We start from the raw sequence: 22,863 nt of genomic DNA on the forward strand, positions 1-22,863 counted from the left end.
CTGGTGAAATTTTCAATATGAAAGTTTGCTCTGGGAAAACTGAACGGTTAGAGCTGATTTAAAACTATTCTGTCACCTTAATTAAAGTCTCAGAGCACACACTATGCAGGCTGAACTCCCTACTAACCGAAGAAAAATCAAGTTTGACTCACTTTAATGCACCTTAATAATCACCTTCAAACAAAGGCAATTGGTTGTGAACTCCAGTTGTATTTCTTTCAGTTGCACCCACCTCAGCAAAACCACCAAATCCACATTACCTTGGCTTCTGACTTTTCTGGGGTGACTGTCACACGGTCAGGCTACTAACAGATGTAGCAGTCTCCCCCCTACCCTAGCAAGAACTAAATAGCTCACGTCAGATCGTCCCCCACCATACATGGCCCTAATTCTCTCGCCACCCTGTGCCCGCCTCGCTTATTTGAGCTGTAGGCACTCTGTGGGGAGGATCAACCATTAAGTACCTACAGCACTTCTGGAAAAACAGCGTTCGCCCTTGCTACAGGTTCTGTTAAAACACCACTCTGGTTCCTTGCACAAATCTGGCCCTCATACAACACAGCCGCACGACAGGCAAAGAGGAACCCTTCATTCACTAGTGAACTAGTGACTCACACGCACAGCCCCAAGCAGCTGACATGATGCTGAGTGTGATTTGCGCTTCGTCAGTGCTGTGTCATCACGCGGTCATTCAAGCCCAGCAAACGCTGTAGCGTGGACTAAACCACAGTTCTGCCTGTGGTCACACATCCTGCTCGGGGGACGGCAGAACATCTTTAGCCTCTCTTAAGACCAACTTTACAATAACGATACTTTTACAATTGTATTCAAAGTCTTAAAGTGTCCTGCAAAAAGCCCAATCCTACCTCATCTGAGGTCATGTAATAAAGTACCAACCACTGAAGAAAACTTACCACATATAACTTGTGCCAGATAACTGCCCACTCCCTCAGGGTAGAAGTGAGTTCTTGTCCAAGGGGCAATTCACTTGGAATCACTGTTTCATGTTGTCTAGACACAAAAAAAAAGAGAAAATAGAAAAAAAGATACTAAAACTTATTAGTAAAACATCCTTTTCTGATAAATATGTAAATGGAAATGTCAGAGGGCTTGATATTCACACAATTCACTCACACACAATGCCAAGACTCTCAAGTTGTTCAGTTGGTTCTCCAAGACATACATGCACATTCATTATCCATTTTTAATGCAAACACGTTTCAAGTTTCTTGCTGTCATGTTGTTCTCAACAGCTCCCTTCCAGAAACATGCTGAACAGACAGAAATTAAATTTGGAAGAAACACAACTTGCAGTGGTAACTTGGCCACAGTTATATATAAAAAAAAAGTATTTTCTAAAGTCTCTTCCTTTGCAACTGCTGTTTTCTTCTCACTATAATGACCACAGAATCAGCTCTAAGAATCAAATGAGGAGTCATTTCCTTAAATGTTTTCCAAGACAGGAAGGAATCCACGCTCCTGCTGGCTACTTGGCTGCGAGCAGCAGTTTGTTATGACTTGCAGGAGTCCCCAGAGGAGCTAAATGTAGCTTGACTGACCTGCCTCACTACTAACTTGTCTAGCAGAGCTTTCTTATTTTTCCTAATAGTATTCTCCTGCACCTATGCCTACAACCGGTTTGGTATGTACAATACTCTGAAAAAAAGAAATTGCACAGCTCTAGAAGTCCAGTATAGGTATGCCCTGCCGCACGCACAGACCAGTAGCATTCATTACAACTGCCGCTACTTAAACTGTTTTTTTGTTGTTGTTTGCTTGCTTCCATGCTGGAAACAGCATTCCATTGCTTTGGCTACCAAAAGAACATCTCAAGAAGCGCAGACCTACCCTCGGTCCTTCACGATTGCCTCTTTTAAATGGATATATGTTTCTGGGAAAATGCCCTAAAAATAAATACAGAAACAAAATAAATAAATCGCACCGTAGGATATGACATGACAAAAATGCATTCAACGGAAAACAGAGGAAAGGGGTAAGAGCATGACCAGCAGAGCAGTAACTGTGACCGATGTTTACTGTTTACCTATAACAGAAATCTGTTCAGTCCACCACTCCCAGTATCAGAGTAAGGAGCGCCAGGCTGCATGCTGGAGCACTGTATTAGCACCTCAGAGAGGTCAGTTCCTTGTTTTGCTGTAATGACACTCCTCTTCCTCTACGAAATGTTATAAACTCTTGCAAACTTTCAGTCATACTCATCTGCCCTTGCTACAAAACATTCTTGGAGTCATTTGTCAAGTTCCCCCGGACCTGTGGTTCTCTAGAAAAGCTCACAACAGATGACAGTGTTTGTAGAAATTCATTAGTCCTAAGTTTCCTTTATTTAAGAGAAACCACCTAGGAGTGCTGCAATCTTTTTTTTTAATTTTCTTTTCATTCCCCTTTACGCCTGATAAATGGAAACTGCGAAAGACGTTACCACATGAGAGGTGCCAGGATTCCTATGGGAAACGAGATTTCCCTGCGCTTTTCAGACTGGTTTCACAAACCTCAAGAAATTTGGCTGGGCTCCACGCATGCAAAATTTCTGGGATATTTTCCAAGTCAAATCAAAACTCTGATCTTACCATTACATATAACTAATGCTGGATGTGTAACAGGTCCAAGACCATAACAAATGAAGAAATATAGTGTATGCAGGTATGGAACATAGACATGGACGGTTCAAACTACACTGCGCATGTTTATGATGGAGGAGTACCCAGCTAATGGTTCTTAAACATTTCTACCCAGTTAATGGTCCTGAAACATTTAGCTCAAGGGCATTTATTTCTATCCCTAAGGAAAAGGACACGGCAATTGGGAGACCTGAGCAACATTAAGACAAGAAATACAGCAGAAGCACAGCAGATTACAGCCCTGGATGGAGTCTGGCAAGGTGTGAAATAAAAGTCAGAGTTGCTGAAAAGTGAGGTCATACCTTCTTAGATTTATTTCGGAGTGTGTATCCTCGGTACCAGCCTATCAAAGAGAAACAGATATTTATATTTAGGTTTTTTTCCTGTCTACGGCAATTAAACACACATTATCGTTCTCACTATGTTTCTACAACATAAATCCATTGATCTTGCTCATTTGAGATCTACTGTTGTAAAGACATGTCTGCTCTGTTTGTAGGAGGCTTGGCTCTTGAGACCGGGGCAGAAAGGTGTCCCTTTCCTACCACGGACCAACACCCTCGCTTCCACCCTGTGTATCCACTCCGGTTGTACTCACAGGGCTCAACGGAAAAGCCGGCTACTCCATGCTGTACATTTTGAAAGCTGACAGTCCTTGTTCCATAAAGCTGACAACTTACATATCCTGCACAGAACTACTGCTATGATCGTTTGACAGCTGAGGCAGAGAGACACCAACACGCACGCAGAACTACCAGCCCAAGGTCATACGCCATGTATCTGGCAAAGAGAAATACATTCAAGTGTCCCAAGTCCAATTCCAGACTACTCCCTTAAAATCTTCTTTTCTATTCTATGCATTTTCACCCAAATCATCTTATAGATCATGCTTCAGTTCCATGTTGTACGGGTTAACTTCTTTGGTGACACAGGCTAAAGCCTTCCTTCAAAGGAAAGATGAAAGAGAATGTTTTATTAGAGGAAAGAAAAAAAAAAAAAAAAAAGAAAAAAAAAAACAACCCTGAACTGCTTGCCCCAGTACAGATACTGTTTCTCAATATTATCTTGAGAAGATCTAGTAAAGTCTAAGAGACAAAGTAGATTCTGTGATGCTCAAGACTCAGAAGCATATGTCACTTTCATATGTATGTTTCTTCTCTCTCCTTCAGCACCTGGGGTTTGACCAATATTTTGATTTCATGGCCACTGAAAAGCAAGCATATGAAAAAATTGCTGCATTTCTTACATTCTCAAGTGAGCCCTGCTTCATGAGCAGACCGGAGAGAAGCGTAGCTGTGGGCAAGTCCCTCCCATTCTTCTTCCACCACCTCCAAACTGTGTGAGACAAAGGGGATTTTTTTCTCCCCCACCCTCACCTTCGACATTTGTCACAGCTGTGCATGATCAGGCACTCTTTCCACTGGGTGCCTTGTTCCTTGCCATAAGCAACAGTTCCCATCACCTTCAGTCCTCCTGAAGTTACGGTACTGAAAAAGCTAAACATTTTAGAAGAATCTGCTCTGGTTTAAACGCAGATGTGCAGAGACAACGTCCCTTGCACTCTTCCAGGATAGGATGCAAACTTTGCACCTTCTCACCGACTCTAAGCAACTAAAACCATCGTTCCGAATGTCAGGACCCTCTGTGACCTCAACCATGCTCCTAGAATGATGGGGTTTGACGACTCCTAAGGTTCTACTTGCACTGAAAGCAAGAACGCTGACCGCTCCTCTTAGCAAACACGACGGGCACAGGTTACGGTCTGGTCAGGGCTGTCGAGACAGACAACAGCGCTGATTCAAGACGATTATGTTCAGCTGCCTGGCAGGGGGAGCAGCAGCAAGAAGGGAAAGGGATTTAAGGGAATAATCAGGCAAAGAGATGAGGGGAGGGTGGCATTTCAGTGGATTGAGGGTTTGTTTTCTTCTCCTTTTTTCCTCCCTATATTTATATAGTCGGCAAAGAAGGTTCTGTGGAGAGCCATGGACCTGAGACCCCTAAACCATAAATCAGCGCTTAGGGTTGGGGTGGGGTTTTTTTTGTTGTTGGTTTTGGGTTTTGGGGGGGTTTGGGCGGGGGGGAGGTGTGTTGTGTTCAGTCTTTTTTAATTTTTTGTCCCCTTTCTCTAGCAATGAGAAGGTGAATCGGCTTGACCACATAAACCCCAATATTCCAGTAGTAAGGTGGAAAGAAGAAACTCCATTCCTTCCACAGGAAGGAGATAAGATTATACATTGATCATGGACTGATGGATAAGGTACTGGATTAGAGATGAGAAGATTTAGGTTCTATTTTTATCTTATGCTGTAATTAATTGAATGGTCAAGTTATTTACGGTGTGATCAAAGTTAATGGAATTTAACAAGAATATTTTCCCAGTCTCTCAGCACTTCTATACCCCAGCTTCTTCATATTTAAAATGGCTTCTCGGCATTAACCACATTCCTGCAAAATATGTTGCAATCATTGCATAAAAGCATTATGCAAAACTATTTCAGCAAGCATATGCAATTTTTTTTTTTTTTTTTTTCCAGAATTCTGCTCCAATTTTCAATATTCTTATCCATCATTTTAAAAGGAACCGAAGCTTCTGGTAGTGGTCAATTGATTACTTTATTTCTTCTTCAAGAAAAACCCCAAATTTGCCTAAAGCTTCAGAGGAATGACACATTGCTTCAGTGTTTCTCTGGAGTATTTGCCCCAAGGAGAGATGTGATAAACAGAGAAAGGCTTTTCGGTTGAAGATGACATGGCAAATTTCAGCTCCTACAACACTCTTTCAAACTGACATCTGATCAAGAACATGAGGATAGCAGACTGAATCTTGCAGAATGTCATGAAGTTTGGATTTTGGTTATTTTGGTTGCTTGTTTTTTAATGGAACGCAGGTCCTCAATTTTGCCTTTGATTAAACGGGTTTGATGCAGTATGTGAAAGATCAGAAAATCTAAGAAAAATTACTCAAATTCAAATAGTTTCGCTGATGAAAAGCTATACAGAGTGATGCAATCCCAGGACACGTGCCTAACCACAAGGTCTGTCCCTCTTCCACTGTTAGCATACTGTCTCTCAGTACCACAACATACATCACTGTACGGAAATAAACCAAGGGATTGCTTCACTTACCTACAGTACTCAAAGAAAAGCGACGAGACTGAAACTAGGAACAAATTCAATGCAAACTTATTTTAATCAGAAGAAACTGACTGGGACCACAGTATGAGGGCACACATTCCTTCTATCCACAATTCGGCTCTTTCCCACAGTTTGCATGAAATAATAACAATATATACTGCAGATTAGAAAAGATTCCCCTAAACAGAAATTTATCCTCCCCAGCTCACTACTCAAGGACAGATTCCCAGAGAGTAAGTAAATCCTGCACTGAAGCAGCCTTCAAAGTACTGGATGCAGCAAGTTTCCTTCTTTTCTTGGATCCTGCAGCTTATGCCCAGTCTTGACAATATTTGGCAAACAACAGGATAAGTACGCACTGCTTATCTTACTATTGAGCAGAGAAAGTAATTTTTTTTATTTTTTTTTTTACAAAGACCTCATGCCCTTCTGTAACCAGAGAAAGAAGGAAAAAAAAAACCAAACCCATCGTGCTTTTGTGGTTTACAAGAGTGTATCATGACCAAGACACTTAACTAACAAAGCTACAGCTTGGCAGAGGATATATGTGTGTTTATTTTAAAGGGAAGGTAAGTCTAAGAAAACTGGTATCCTCCAGATCTTCATGTATAACACACACACCATGGTGTTTCAAAGCATGCTTGAAGCCCAACTAAGACATTGCAAAAATTATTTGAAATCAGCCTCACAGTAAAACAGGGGAAATGCAAATGTAGTAGATACACTGCAAACCCCACCTACAGCCGCACCTAAGGGCAGGCTGACAAAGATACGGTGTGCCATAATCCTCACTTTCCTGGACAGAAGGAAATGCTTCATACTCTAGGCTATGGACTTACTCCATCTAACAGCAAACAGCTGCTCTCAGTTTGTCCCTACAGGGATCTGAGCTGCAACAGACATCAGCGCGTTATAGCTTGTACTAGAAATATTTGAAACCTTCAGTTTGAACTGCTCAGTCTGTGCTTTCAGCTCTGGTGACCTTCCCTTCAAGGTTGTGAACTTTCATAGTTGAAGCTACCATTCGCAGGGAAGATCATCCTTTGACGAAACCTCAACAAAAGGCAAGGTGCAGCCCCACAATATGAACAATCAATCTACCACGTTACCACTCTCTTCTCTGCTTTTGTGCACTCACAATCCAAGCCTAACTGTGTAGTTGTTAACTGGGACTTATAAAACATTAGGCAAAGCACCTGTTTAAAGCAGGGGAAAAGAAAGCTTTACTGACCTAAGTGCTACGCCAGATCCTCACCCTAAATTTGGCCAACCTTCCAAGGACTTCCAGCCTTTGCAGCAGGTCTCTAACTCCTGCTAGCATGCACTAGCATAGATGAGCAAGGATTTTGCAATTTAAAGGTGCTTTCTCTCTTTCTCTCATGACTACAGGCACTCCACCTAAGAGTGTGAGAGACGCTACGGTCTGTGGCAAAGCCACGTTAACCTTAGAACTTGGCATTCTCAAAATGCATCTACACCTTCTGGCTTGTACTTTAATTCACTTTATTGCTCTTTGCTTCTCAGAAACGTCCTGCAGCAGCTTAGATATATCAGTGTTACGTCTCCAAGCTCTTCAGCCAGCTGAGAGTCAGATAACATCCAATGTTAACACCAAAACCCAGCACAAGCTTCAGCCTTGCTGCCTCTCTGTCAAGGAACAAACTGTGCACTTCAATTCTTACAGACAGAGCGGAGCCAGCCAAAACCCCAGATGCAGAATACAAAGAGCTTTCAAGTGAAGGCTGTTTGATACACAGAGAGCCTTCACTGAACACGGCTGACTTCAACCAGGAGGAAAAAAAAAGAGGCATGTTCTAGATGGCTGGCAGAGCGGGAAGTGAACTGTCTAACCTTCGGCTAACTCACAAAAGATGCTCCTGTGCATCCCAAGGCCGCGAACAATAGCAAGGAGCAAGATTTTCCAAGTGGCTATTACCATTACACGACAGCCCCTGGACAATCCTGAAAAACTACCCCTTAACTCCCTAAAGAATGTTACCGATAGCCTAAGGAACACCCTCAGCCGGGAGCTGAAGGGGTAACTTACACTGTGAAGAAAAGGACTTCACAAGGCATCTCTGAGCCTTTCTTCTTGCAAAGGCAACACCCTGGTTAAATAGAACCTTTTTCTAAATTGAGACTTGTGTATTCAGATAAGAACAGTGATTAGTGGAATAAAACCCCACTTTTATCAGACTGGAGTTGTATTTGTAAGTATACATCATTAGCATGAGAAGAAGCAGAAAAAGCTTCTTGTGAAAACACTAATTCTCAAAAACACAACCCACAGATATCCAGAAACAAAGCTGAAAGGCGATGTCCCAAAAGGAAGAAAAATAGATACAAAAAGACATGAGAATTTCCTCCCAGGCAGGCAGAGTATCAGAATTTGGTGTTTTTAAGATGAATTTATGGGAAATAAGACCAGACCCACAGCAGAGTTACCATCTCAGAGGCAATCTGCATCTTTTCCTTTAGAGTCACAGATGCATGGCCTAAATTTTTGGCTGGTCTTCCCAGGAAAAGTATCAAGTTGTACTGCAGTAATTCCTAGGTCACAAATTAGGATGTCACACAGAGGGCTCAGCACACGAAAACAATCAAAACCCGTTCACTTTCCCAAACAATTTACAACCAGTCCTCTCAGGCTGAAGTTCCAAACTGGGACATTTTGGGTAAAAGAAGGGATGCCATTTGGGTATTCATTTTCTATTCTTGACTGCCTCTCTGTTAAACAGCTGATTACAGACCAAGTAGCAGGACTAAACAACAACGTTACTCTTAAAAAAAAACAACAAAACAACGAAACATAAGAGAAAGAAATATCCCAACATTTTGAGAAGTACAAGACGCATCCTCTTCATAAAGGCAATTTTCATCCCTGACCCTCCCTCCTTCTTGTGTCTTTTTGCAAAACCAGTTTGTAAGTTAGGACCATTACACATGAATTTTTCCCCCCTTTCTCCTTCTCTCTCCCCCCCCCCCGCCAAACACACTCACTGCTATCACACACATCAGTGTAAAAACACACATCAGCAACATAATCTGCTTTGACATGTAGGAACTGGCTGGCTGTTTCCAGTGTCAAGGTCAAAGAGAAGTGGAAAGAGAACAATTGGCTAAGAACAAATTGCTAAACAAGCAGCTTGCTGTTCCCAGCAGAGATACTAAAGAGTTTTTGTACGCTAAGTCTTTTTCAAACTGATGCTGCCTGTGAAAATGATTGAATTTGTATTTTGGAAAGAGCATTTAAATTTTGGAGAGCCTTCCAAATGAAGCAGTGACTAGTACATTCTTTAAAATAATTAAATGGCTGTGTTCCATTCCTAATATTGAAGTCTTCATTAAACAGTCCAGTTTAATAAGTAGATCGCATGTAATTTTAATCTTGTTTAAAACTGGAATTTTATTTTCCTTTCTGCAAGGTGTTTTATATTGAGGTATGTATCATGAAAAACTTCCCAGTAAAGTACTGGGAGCAACAGCCTAAAAAGGGCATGGAAGCTCCATAAGCGGAGGCTTTTTAAAACATTTAACGCCAGTTCGTGACATTAGAGCTTAAAATATTATTTTTGCAACAATTAGACCTGCCTTCTCTTTTTCTTTCATCCGCTGCCTCCGTTGTCTCAGATCAAAGAACTAATTCAGGTTAAAAGCTACTTCTGTTTTTAATTATTAGTATTATTATTTTCCAGCTGGATTAGTCCATCACATGACTATACAAGCGCTTGGCCTGGCATAAGGGGGAGCCAAGGTAAACAGGTGTGCTGTGAAAACAGGAACGAACAGCCAGAAGTCAGTGTATCTTTCTCTTGCAGTGTTGCCTTGAGATAGTAATGGAATCTTACCTTGACAAGCCTCTGCCAGGAACAGCACAGACATGATCGTCACTTCTGTATTTTATCCATTTTTAATACCATTTTAAAAGTAAAGTGCATCTAGCAAACACCACATAGCAAGCTTTGCACTTTTGGGCACAGCAGAAGTTGAAAATCTAGACCTGAAATTTGTATTATTAAAAAAAAAGTTTCTCGATTTGTTATACTTGCTTTAAAAATCACTGCAAAGTACTTTAAAGAGATCTGCAACCTACCTTCATACATCTCCAAAATGTGAACAGTATCACCAACTTGCAAGGAGAGCTCCACATCTTGGACAGCATCGTAATTGTAGATTGCTAAAAAGGGGAAGAGGGGGAAGAGAGAGGTGAAAAACAAAATCAGGAAAGCTGTGAGGCAATCAGATTTTGAAACCTGGTATCATGGCACCTGTCAAAGGCAGAATACGATTTCAAAAAAGCACTATAAAGTTATAAGCTATAGTGTGTATATAATATAATATACCAGAAAAGTCTGTAGCCTATCTATTTCCCGATTCTATCATCAGTTCTTGTAAGGATAAGAAACAGTATTCTTAACTGCCAACAAAGTTTGTCTTTTACCTTCACAAATACAGGTATCTGTGACACTATATGAAGAAGCTGCATCTTCCCACTTTACTGTCAACCTGCCCAGCAAAGGTCACTATTACCTCAGGCAAGAGGTTATGGATCAATTAGGTAATTGTCATTTTTATTAGCGTTTCACAGGACAAACTGCAATGCAGCACTCACAAGCACTGGCAAAACAACAGAAATCGGATGCCCTAAGAAAAAATGCCGCTATTCTATACTAAGTGCCACAGCCTGTGGCTACTGAAGGCTCTTCCCAGGCAAGAACCAGTCTTAGCATGAAAACTTGAGATTCCCTGCAAATCTAATCCCTACCAAAGACAAAAACTAATCTGAATGCTTATTGGATTTCCAGTGGGAATAGGATTAAGTCCAGAAGCCCACGCTTCTAAACCGGCTCTTCTCTGGAACCTTCTTGAGGGGCACAGTTTCACTGGGCAAAGCAGAAGAGCCCCCCTCAGAGCTGCTGGAGGCTTGTCAAGATGACAAAGTTTGATTTGAATTTGCTTTCAGACCAGTGTAAGTAAAAACACATAAAAGCAGCGAGGAAAATGCTTTGCTATGGTTCAGTGAATTGATTGGCTAAGCCAGAACAGACCGCTCCTCTACCAAAACAACCTTATTTTAGTTTTATGTATTTAAAACACTGGTTTAAGTACAGATCACATCTTAAACGCTGCAATGCAATCTTCTCACAGACATAAGTGTTGTATTTACATATCCAAATCTGTTCCCCAAGCAAATGTATTAGTGAAATAAGCACGATGTTTATTTTTAAGAAGGCAAATAAATCATGCAAGCATTTTCAGGGGGCTTTGGGAAAATTCCTCAGACTTCAGAAGATTTGTATTTTAAGAACTCTCTCCGAAAATAAATAAATAAATAAATAAAACATCCGAGCTCTTATGTCAGGAAATTCGCATCAAATGCCTATCATTGCCATCAAGACGAGGTATATTGCCTCCTGGCAAGGTTCCAGCATAAACAAATGACTGTGGCTTACCACACCGGAAATTATCTCACATATACGAGCTTTCTTTAAAATATCGTCCTATAAATAATCCAACAGCAGTAAGCAATGTGAATTCCCTGCAGTATCTGAAACAGACCCTGATCACAAACAGATACTTATTTTCTTATGCTGCAAGGGTGGCGTTTGTTCACAGCGGCCCTAATTCATGCCTGCTGCAACTTCAGGGCCCGCGGAGCTACTCACGGAGTAAGCACTGAATCTATTATGTTGTTTTCTCAAGGGTTACAGGAATGTTACTAGGGTTTTGCTCCTAAGGTTCTAGCTGCTTCGACATCCAGTTTCGTCTCCCTTCCCACAACAGTGTTGTTGTAAGCCGAGATAATAAAAACTGGCTGGTGATCTGGATGTGCAGTTTAGACAACTTACAGGCCCCAGAATAGGCTCAAAAGTAAAAATCCCATCAATATTCCTGCAGAAAAATATGGATAATGTTTATGGCCAAAGACAAACATGAACATACGCAGGCATAGACCAGAGTAATCCGTTAAGAACTACCTTGTATTGACAGGTGCTGAGATCATAAATTGCCAGAACTGGTTAATATTGTATTTGATTCAGTTAAAAAGAAACCGTTCTGCCCGATACAGAAAATAATTCTGCAAGGGTTTGCAGAGGTCGGCATACAAGTGCAGCGCCCAACCCAAAGGAAAGTAAACTCCCTGCAGCCGTGCCTTCTGCTGCCATAAATCTGCCAAATGACTAACGTTAAGCAGGGATGTTGCAATCCATTACTTGGATGGGACACCTCCGAGTCGCCCCAAGGTGTGGATGGACAGAACAATCCAGGCTTCCTTTGGAGTCACTGCTGAACCCTTGGACCATGATGTGCTGCAGGGATGCTGCACTACACAGGAGGTGTCATTCCTCAGGTGAAGCCTAGGCATCCAGCAGTCGACGGACATAATAATCCTCTAGCACTGTCAACAGGCTTAGAAGATTTAAAGCAGAGCATCTTAGCCAATTTCTAACTTGGCCGACTACATTCTGTCTACTCAACTTTCCTCCTGTGGTTACAGCTGGACTGCTTTACTTTCTGTCCTAAAATGCTGTTTGGGATTCCTGGTTTATGGCTGTCCTCACCATGAGAAGTGGCTGCTGTTTAGAAATGCACATGTGCTTGTTATACGTATAGGGATTCCTACATACCATTTCTAGATGCCTTGGGTTTCTTTGGGACAAACAGACATCACAGAAATACCAGTCTGTATTTTTCCACAAATTGCTGCTTTAGCTTCAGACAAAAGCAGTCTGAGCAGCACCCAGTGTCTAACAGAAAGGTGGGCGGGCATCAGACAAGCCTTTCTTTTGAGAACACAGACAGTTAATTCAAAACCAAAGAGCACAACAGCCACAAGAAGAGGGAGAACTAAACACTGCAGTTCCCCTCACCAAAGATCACAACAGCCACAAGACAGAGAACTAAACATTGTAGTTCCCTTCCCTTCTCTTTCCCTGCTTTACCACAGAGGTTTCGGATCCCTATGCATAGCATTTACAAGCCAAAGGCACATGTTTCGCCACTGCATGTCAAAATAAGGCGAGATTTGTAGCATTTTGCTTTGCTAGACTGAATCAAGCAAGAACAGAGGGTCACTGTATATAAAATCTCCTACCCAATGGTTACGCACAGGGTTATAAAAGACAAATTGCTGGCATATTTTCCCTGGGAGTTTCACTGGTTGCAACTGATGCTTCCTGCTGCTTGAAGTCAGTCCTGTCCGAAAAAGTCCATCTGCAGTTCTTTGAACCGCCTCGCCTCTTTTTCATTGTGTGTATCTAATCTGACCTCTTTCAGACTTAAAAGAAAGAGGAAGCTGCACATAACAAACATGGTCACGGCATGAAAAAATAAAAATCCTTCACAGAAAATCCTGACAGAGCAGCAAGAAAGGGAGAAGAAAAAACCCAGACTTTTGTCCCCAAATTTGCAGGGATATCTGAACTTAAGTCTTTTCACTTCAAGTTGAACTTCAGTTGAGATTTTGCCCTTTGAAATTTACTTTAGAACGGTGATCCTGTTCCTTTTATCATCCCGAATGAAAAGCAGCACTGAAGCCTACAGCAAATTTAATCTTAACACAGAGGCAGAGGTAGAAAGCATGATCCATAAGGAGGAGATACTGGGTTTGTTTTAATGATCATATTCTTTGAGTATAACTAGAGGCAATATATCATATTATTTAATTTACAGTTCCCTAGTCTGATTGGTGGGAAGTTCCAGAAATGTTTCTTTTCAACAGAGCATCCAGCCTGTGGAATTCATTAGGAGGGAAGGTCAGAGGAGTCAACATTGGGGCTGGTTTGAAAAGGGCAACAGATAACTTTATGACCGATGACAGCAGCCAGAGTAATGCAGGTGAAGATAAGGAGAAGCAATTTTCATGCTTCAGGGCAGACGGTGATTCCTCAGAACGGATCGAGAGGGAACTCGTAAAGGCATTCCACAATGGGGCATGCACGCTGGATGTCGGGGGATACACTGCTCCGTTTGGAAGCATCACGCGAGAGTCATCACCAGAAACAAGGACTCCGCACACGGCAAAGGAAACCCAAGATAGCCGGGGCTTTCCAGGGTAGCCAGGGCGTTGGGTGATAACTAATGGTGAGCTGGATGTTTCCGAGAAGGCGCAGAGTTTGACATGGGCTGGCACACAGCAGTATTACAATGGGCTGAGAAGGTTTAGCTATGTCACTCCCTCCAGTTGTATGAAGACACAAGATTAATCGCAGCACACATTCCTGATCTGCAAAACACCAGACAGTGGCACTCAAAATAGTAAGAAGCCTCAACATCATGCATGGGGCAGAAAATGAGAAGCAGCACAGTTATATTACAAAAAAAAAAAAACAAAAAAACCCAACCAACAAAAACCAAAAAACAAATCCTAAAACACATTTTGAAAAGCCACAAAGGTTCACTTTGTCCAAGAGCCTTAATTTGCAAGAGGTCTGTCAGCAACTCATTGAGCTTGATCCAGCTTTTAGTGTCATCAGTGGGAGATTTGGCACGTGTTTCCATGAAAGCGGCGTCACGTTTATTTCTTCAGCGCCTTCCACCAACATTAACTTGGAAGGAAAAGTGAGGGTGCAGTCAGATCCACTGCCACAGATGTAGCTGGCTTTAGAGAGCCCGCACACACCTGGACAAGTGATCTGCACTAACACAGCGTCTGTCACACAGGATCACCAACCGACGCAGGTTAGAAAGGTACCAGCTGTTCTTTTTCGTACGCAAAGAAAACGAGGACAGGAAAACTGAATGTCATACTGTTCTTCTGCAGCGCACTGGAAGATGAAAACCAAGTATTAATTCCTAGACCTATCTTAACTACAAGACTAATTCATTTTCAAGACTCTCCTAAAAGCGAAGTGAAGCTAAAACACCTGGAACTGAAGCGAATGAGGCAGAAACTGTCACATACTATTTCACGCGTAATTCAAAGCAGAATGAAATGGAATCCTTCCCTCGATAACTTGTTTAAATGCATTTGAAATGTGGATTATTGGCCTGAAAAACGCAGCCACTGCAAGATCCATTATCTCTAACTTGGCTCAAAATACCCCCCCCTCCACCCATTACAAAGACACGATAACTGCTTCCAAATACCATGTCCCACTTCTCCAAAGCCTGCCCTCACCACTATCTGATAGGAGAGGGGCTGTGCCTTGCTGCCTCTGAACAAAGAATCACATTCAGGGCTGTTGCAATAACCAGACTTCATCTCATTACATCTTTCAACTGAAGAGTCAAAAACTATTGTACGGAAACAGAAGTATGTGCTTTTATGCTGCAACAACCCTGTATTAAGAAAAGGCATTTATGCCGGACAGCCCCATTTGGAGAAGCCTGGTATGCTATCTGTTGCCAAGATATAACCAAAAAAACAGTGGCTTTATTTAAAAAACAAGGAACTGCCCAAGGAATTAATTCTTAATAGGAACAAAGGCTTTTTGATGTTGGAGCAAAAATGTTCTTGTAACTTCCCAGGAATTTGTGTCTGAAAAATCGAGAATAGCATAATTAAGATTTATATGTCAGACTACTTCAAAAAAAGAAAAGAAGTCAGTCATGGTTCAGCACTGTGAAACATGCACGTTAACTGACTGTTATAAAAAAAAAAAAAAAAACTACTCCTGAATTGGTTGATGCTGACATTCAGTCTCAATTCTACGAAGTTCCAAGTCACTGCTTACCATCTTGAATGCAAATAATCCAGAATAACAGGATTACACAGATGGAAATGCTTTAATTAATACCCATCATTAGACTTCAGAGTCAAACATCTGATGAGCCAGAGGTGGACCTTTAACATCTTGTGTACTTACTGTTTCAGGCTGCCCTCACACAGGGGAATACACCTGGAAGGACTTTTACTTATCTTTAAAATTTTTAAACTGGGTTACCTTAAAAATGGGCATTGAATCAAATGAGAAATTATACCGTCTGCCTGTGCAGGAGGAGATGTCACGGCCTTCCTAATTTGGGTTTTATAACTGTCAGCTTCTATATTCATTCATTTCTTTTGAAAACTGTGAGAAAAGCAGGAAGATCCACTGTCCTCAACGCACTTCCAGCACTTGCAGTTCCAACCTAAGCCTATTCCAATAACCAAACCCAAATACGTTTGGTTATTGAAAAAACCTGCTCACTGAGGACAAGGAACTGTGTCTGCCAGATGCACGGTTGATCAGAAGTCTGTTAAGATTATTTTTTTTTTTTTACTTCCACTTAATAACATAATATTATCCTGGAGGTGGGATAGGCAAATAATCTAAGGTTTTGCAGAGTCTGTCCTGCACAAACAGCCTAAGTCAAACTAATTTCCAAATCTGGTACTGGGGAAGGTTTTCTCTTGCAGTCATGCCATCATCAACTTCTGGATATTCGTCTCACACTCCATCACTGGATCAGATTGTAGGATCAATGGTTTAATCTCTTCAAGCCTGGATTGCTTTCGAAAAAGCAACATAACAACCTCAGCCCATGGGGAATATAAAAGGCTTCACAAGCGTTACACAAGTGCTCCAACTAGATGATCTAATGGTCTCTTACGGCTTTAAGCTCTATGGACTAAAACCACAGTCAGTTCCACAACAATGCTCTGGAGCAAGTGGCAGACCCAATGACAAATTAGCCCATGTATTTTAATTAGAGCTTCTTAGCAGATTCAGATCAGGCGAACTGAGATGATTCAGAACTGTTGAAGCAAGAGATGTACTGATTATAAAGGAAAAAGTAATAATCTCCATCTTTTCATGTCTGCAGAATTCCCATTAGTCATCTTCCCCTCAAATATTTATTGCAAAGTGTTTATACCACAGGAGCCATATGAAAATAAAGGAAATCCTGTTCTCAGAGTGCATCTATACTGCAATACAGGACAGAGATACACATCCTCAGCATTCACTGATTTGGATACCAGTAATAACATCATCACAGCATAAGCTGTTTTGTCTCTCTGTAAGTGTGCTGGGGTAGAAGCAGCCAAACTGTAGCTGCTTCTGTGATCTGAACCACACAGAAACGCTCTGTTATATTAAAGAGACTCTAGAATAAATTTTCTCGATGACCAGTGACTTTTCTGGACTTACGTACCTGTCAGTGGCTAGCAGAGTGAGGGTACAGTGCGTTTGTTATAGCATTATGGTGTACTAACCCTGACGTTGCTGTATATGAGCAGATAGACTCTTGGAAAAATCTTGCAATCTCTCTTTCTGTCACGAAGTGCACATTTCACAGTAGCTCCACATTTTGCCCAGACAGAAGAGCTTTAAAGTTTCTGCCCCTCTGCCTCCTTCTCACAACTAGGCCATGGAAACCAATGGCAAAGAAAACCTACAGCAGGAAAACCACCAGAAAACAAGTCTCTCCAAATACCTTAGGCATCCGTACAGACACCCTGGGCAAAATCCTGTTAGAGTAGAACCCACTCTGACCTCACCCACTGACTAAAGGATCAACTCAACTCAGAGCTGCTAGGATTTGCAATAACCCACTCTGACCTCACAAGGCAGACAAATACCCACCCCCGTCCCCAAAAGTCCAATTTCCCCTCCTGCCCATCTCGACGCAGAGTTTAAAGCTCTGCTGGTTTTACACGTGCAGAAATTTTCTAAACCATTTTCCTGAAAACACGTACCAGAACAATGCACAGCAGAGTCACAACACATAATAGTAAGTGTGCATTTTATTTTACAGATGGGTAACATACACAAATCGTTAGGTGTGTAATATTCTTCACTAGGCTCTCTACTTTCTTTCATTATTTTCACTCTAAAGGGCCCTTAGGGATTTTAAGCTCAGATAAAGAATTAATCTACATTAGCTGTCTCAGCTTATGTCTGGAGTAAGAGGGAGCGCTGTGAGCCAAAGGAGAAAAAAATCTGTACTAGCAGTGTAGGGAGCCAACCTGCTCCTCAATATACTATACCCAGCTTAATCCAGTGCTTGACAAAAAGCAACAAACCACCAAAACCAACTAGATCTGCAATTCCAGTCTCCTTAGAACACCATGAAATGTCCCCTTATCCAGATATATAGATGCAAAAAGAAAATAGCCTAGCCTCTCTTCTTGAAGATTCATACTTTTGTAAACTTTTGTCAGGTTGCCTTGATAGATCTTTCCACAACGACTGTTGAAGGTTGTCTGCATGACTACCTAGGCTGTGGTTGAGAGGAATGCCCTCAGATTTCGTTCCCACCATGTCACCAGCCTCCATCTACTTCCATGAGAACGGTATCTGCCTAACAGTGTTCAAACATAAAAAGGGGAGCTACAAAAACATGGGGTGTTAACCACAGCATAAAACAGTTTTTACGGCTACAGTCTGTTTCAGGTCTGGCGGATTCAAACGAAACAACATGCAATAGCATGTCAGCATTCGAGTGGAATGAACAGATGCAGGAGTACCCAACTTGGAACTCACACACCAAAAGCAGCTTCCAAGTAGAAAAAGATGCCAACACACTGCTTGTTGAGTCTGGAAGGTGGTCCCTGACTTAATGGTTCTCAACCCAGCTGCTGGAAGATCTTACAGTTTCATTGAGCCAGCCTTCCTTCAGCTGACACAGAAGAAAAAGGCAGCAGTGGCACCAAAGTGCCATTCCTGTTTTACTGGTACTCAACTGGGAGCAGTATAAAGTTGGCTCAGGGAGGAAAGGTGCAGCAACACCTGCCAGTGTTGTTATTACTTCTGCCCTACAGAGAAACCTCAGATCCTGGTGCTATCAAAGCTGCATCTTTTACCAGCTCTAATTTCACAAAACACATCTACATAGCGTGTTTAATTACTCCATTCATTTACCAAGATATACATTCAACTGTGACACAGTGACCTTCTCAACATGCAGGATACAAGACAAGACTGCTCCTTTTCATCTACTGGCAAGGCTACAAGAAGTAGATACCATAATGACAGGTGGCTTATAGATCTTATTAGGTTAAAGGATGCTCGATATTATTGTAAGGTGCGTATCTTCCAAGCCCTGCAGCTTTATTCTGCCTCTTTGAAATCCGAGCAGTAACATCTAGCCTGAATGATTAGTATTCTCCCCAAAAAGTATTTTAAATCATATTCTTGTCCTTCAGAGGAACTGCTCTAACCCCAGAACACTGTTTCAACTACCCTACGACCACAGAAATCAACAGATTTGCTATCGCCTTTAGCTGAATCAGATTCTGGTTTGTATTCAGGTTAGCCTATTGGTATTACAGGAATTCAATAAACTTAAAATATTATGCATCTTCTCTGTATTATGCATTTTGGAGAAAGACTTGGAAGAAAACGGGCACACAATCACTCATTGTGTTGTCCTCTACAAAAGAAGGGCTTCATACTTATTAGCCTTCTGAGTATCGTGGTACTTACACTCTGATTTTAACAACTACATATACCTGCCAGAGATTTGAAATCCAGTTTTCTCTAAAGTAACCTCTGGTTTTGAATGCTTCCATTTTTATGGCCTGTGAAGAAACAGATGCTCGTTTACAATACGCATACAATTGCAACCAAATTCTACCAAGTCTGACCATAATGACTTTTTTTTCCCCCCCCCTCCAAGCCTGCAAACACGCAACTTGTGTTTGGATACATTAAGTACAAGAATAACTTTTGCAATTAAACTTTCAGGCAGATTTGTAAAAGCAAAATACCAAAACCATCACTTGATAAATTGGACTACTCAGCTAATTCCCAACTTAAAAGCGTGTGGCACTTTCAAAAGAATTAAGTGAATTTGCCACTGGCTTTATATTACTGTCCTAGTTCTTACTGGGCAAAACATCAAAGGGAGTAGAAAGAAAACTTGGAAATAACTACTGTACAGGGCTGGGAGTGTTACTATCTAATGAGTTCTGCTGTACGCATTACTTCCAGAGGGAGTGAGGGTGGAGAGATGAGACAAGGTCTAATAAGTAAAACACTTGAGCATGGAGTCCAGCTGTGCCTACAGGCTAGGTCTTCACCATGAAGTTCACTTGAGTTAAAACTTCAGCATTTTCCCTTGCTAGCATCACACCTACCCGTATCAACACTAAGCTCAAACTGATAGACCCACAGAGAATATAAAGCCAAGGCATCCCACTTCATCAGCTGCAAACATAACCCACCAGAATTAGAGTCATAAATTTTTATACAAGCATTCTCTGGCCTCCAACGCCTTCCCCTTTCTATCCATGTGCTCAGAAAGAGACGGACAAACTCTCCAACAATCTGTATGAGAAGAATTCATTGTGTGGCTTGGCTCACTGCATTTTAAGAACCTTGGGATATGCTGCCAAGAAACTCTTTACCTCCACCGGACAACACCTCTATGGAAACTAGCACTTGGGCTAACTCATGCTGGCAGGGCTAACACAAGTAGGAGTTTCTAATATCATAACCACAGGGATTTCAGTTGGCCTCTGTACCTCCAGCCCTTCTCAAACACAGGCTTCGGAACAGGCTACTCTCCCATAATGTATGCCTGTGGTTTCATTGATTCATGTTTGCAAAACACTGCATAGCAAGATATACAGTTTCACGTTTCCAGAGAGACCTTTAATTCCCAAGAATTTTTTTCTTGCCACCTATCTCAGGTAACAAGCAAATGGCAAACAGGGGGATAGCAGTGAAACAAGGAACAGGAAATCTGGGCTGGGAACTAAGCATCTTACACGGGAAGGAAAAGTCAAACCAGAATATTGATCCCTTTGCTGTGAAGAAGAACGAACAAGCTACTCCCGACCTGCAGAAGCAGATCGGTTTTAATTAATCTGCACAAGATGCAAGGAGATAAAGAATTTGGAACCAGGTACCATGCATTGTAGCCTTCCCTTCATCTTCTAGAGCTACTTTACTCCTTTACATTAAACTCCATCTCTCTGCAGCTCAAAGACCCCACTACATTGTCAGCGCAATGAGAATGGAAGTGCTTGCAAGAATCAGGTCTCTAGTATTTAAGTTAGTTACTCTTGCATTAGAAAAAAAAAAAAAAAAGAAAGAAAAAGAAAAAAAGCACTCTTTCAGAACTAATTGGCCACTGTTTGCCCATGACATTCCGAAACAGTATTAAACTTCAGAGCTGAAGTTATGAACTGCTTTATTATTATGGAGGATCAAAGTACCAAGCTTCCCAAGAGCAGAAAACTATTATTATCTTCATTGTATCTCAATGAACTTTTTCCCCAGATTCAGCACTTTCCAGGATGAGGTTTGCTTTTATTGCAGCGACACCTCCAAAAATTGAGAGTTTAAGAAGCGGCCAAAGAATAATCTCCACAGAACAATCACTACTTTTTTTAGATACATTCTGACAATGTGCCAGACACCTATCTGAAAGCTTCAAGAGGCTGCTGGAGCAATTCATCCTTTAAACAATGCTCCCCCCTCTATTCTGGGACATCTTCCTAGGAGGTACAGTCTGTACTATACCACAAAGACATTTTTATCATTTAAGCAACTGATCCAACTAGCACTCTGTATCATCTTCCGTCTTTGAAGGCAACCATGAACTGGCCACCTAGAAAGCTGTTTAGTAATTCAGATTTATGTTCCAGTTTTATTAGTACATGTTTCCTGGCAAACACACCGAAATTCATTACAGTATTTTAGGCATTCAATCATAAGTTAAATGCATTGGATCTGAAAAGATATTCTCATTCTGGTAGCAAGGGGATAAATGTGTTTATGACTTCGGACTAAGGTAGTTTTAAGCTTGGCCATACTTGTGTCTTTAACATGCTAGCATAAATAAGATTTTTTCCCCTAAAAGCACTAATTGAAAGAAATGTCCTACCAGTCCAGTTAAGTGCAAGTTAAACAGTTAAAAAAGAAAAAGAAAGGAGGGGGGGAAAGAAGAAAAAGAAATTTGACTTTCAATTAAAGGAGCTTTGGCAAGCTTGCATGTAAAACGGGTGTACATTTTTCAACTTTTGAATGATAGGGAAAGCTTACTACACATTTACTCTTTCTCAATCAATATGCTATTGCTTTAAGTTTTCTCAGTTCATGAACTTTTATTATTTTGCTTTTAATCTCCATCGTTCCTGTCTGCATTTCTGCTAGCAAACACAGTCCTATGCTAAAAGAAGAACCACAAGAATATGCAAGAGACCGGTGTGAAACTCGGAACTGGTTGGCACACCCAGCTCTAGCGGAAGCTCGTGCTTACAGCCTCCTGACACCTCTGAGCAATTAGGCCCACATCTAATCAGCAGGAGACAGCTCAGCCACAACTCTAGAAGGCAGCTAGCGGTCCTGGATGCCTCAAGAGAGGATTCAGAGCCACCATAAAGGGACTTGACTGTTACTAAGAAGAAGCGTGTAATAGTTGCTAAACATCAGGACTGTTAGTAATGTCTCAAGGTGGATACCCAAGAGCTAAAGCACCCAGAAGTCACAAGATGCTTCCAGAAATAGCACTTTTCAGAGTAATAATAAGAAAAGGAACAGTTACAAGCCTTGTTCACGTCAGCAATGCCTTTGAAGTCCACAGTACCAGTTTCACAGGGAACTACTGAAGGAGGACACTAGTAATCACCACAAGTAAGAGACAACAGATTCGGCCTAATATGGATTAACAAAAAATAGAAAGGACTACGGAAGCAAAAAGTAGCACAGCCAACGTTCACATCAAACTGCAGACACAGCAGTAAAAAAATGGGGAACTAAATCAGAAATACTACTACTCTGAAGATTCAAAACTTTTTGCTGTCAACGATACCAAGTTCTTACTCTTCCCTGTTGAAAGTTTTGTTGGTATTGCCATCAACGTGACAATTTTTGGACACAAATCATAATAAAGCAAATGGAAGGAAAAACGAGTAGAGTGCTTCTATAAATAAAAAGGAAGGCAGCCGCTTCTGCAGATGAAAAGGGCTCCTCCACCCTTCTAGAGCCCTTGTCAGGAACCTGATGCACAACAGTGGACTTTAATTTCAAGCGAGAAGCATTCTGCAGGAACGGTAGGGACAAGGCAAGCAGCAAGTTGAAACAAATACGAAGTTTGCTCTAATTTGACATGATGTACTACTATCAGTACTGTGAAACCTCTTTGATCACAGACTGTATTTCGAGACAACTTTGCAGAAGATGTATGGAGTCTGAACACGGAGCCAAGACCTGAT

At 41.4% G+C, this 22,863-nt stretch overlaps 1 protein-coding gene across 1 annotated transcript in view; it reads right to left on the reverse strand.

The window, feature by feature from the left end:
- DOCK5 (dedicator of cytokinesis 5) overlaps positions 1-22,863 on the reverse strand; it is a 101,724-nt gene that overhangs the window by 58,127 nt on the left and 20,734 nt on the right. The window contains exons 2-5 of the mRNA XM_080370323.1: positions 9,868-9,951; positions 2,942-2,982; positions 1,849-1,904; positions 915-1,011 (exon numbers count right to left, since the gene is read on the reverse strand). Coding sequence (XP_080226449.1) covers positions 915-1,011; positions 1,849-1,904; positions 2,942-2,982; positions 9,868-9,951 — 278 coding nt within the window. The remainder of the gene's footprint in view (positions 1-914; positions 1,012-1,848; positions 1,905-2,941; positions 2,983-9,867; positions 9,952-22,863) is intronic.

This window comes from Falco punctatus (assembly GCF_963210335.1).
Source record: "Falco punctatus genome assembly, chromosome: 20".
In the NCBI taxonomy this organism is placed as follows: domain Eukaryota; kingdom Metazoa; phylum Chordata; class Aves; order Falconiformes; family Falconidae; genus Falco; species Falco punctatus.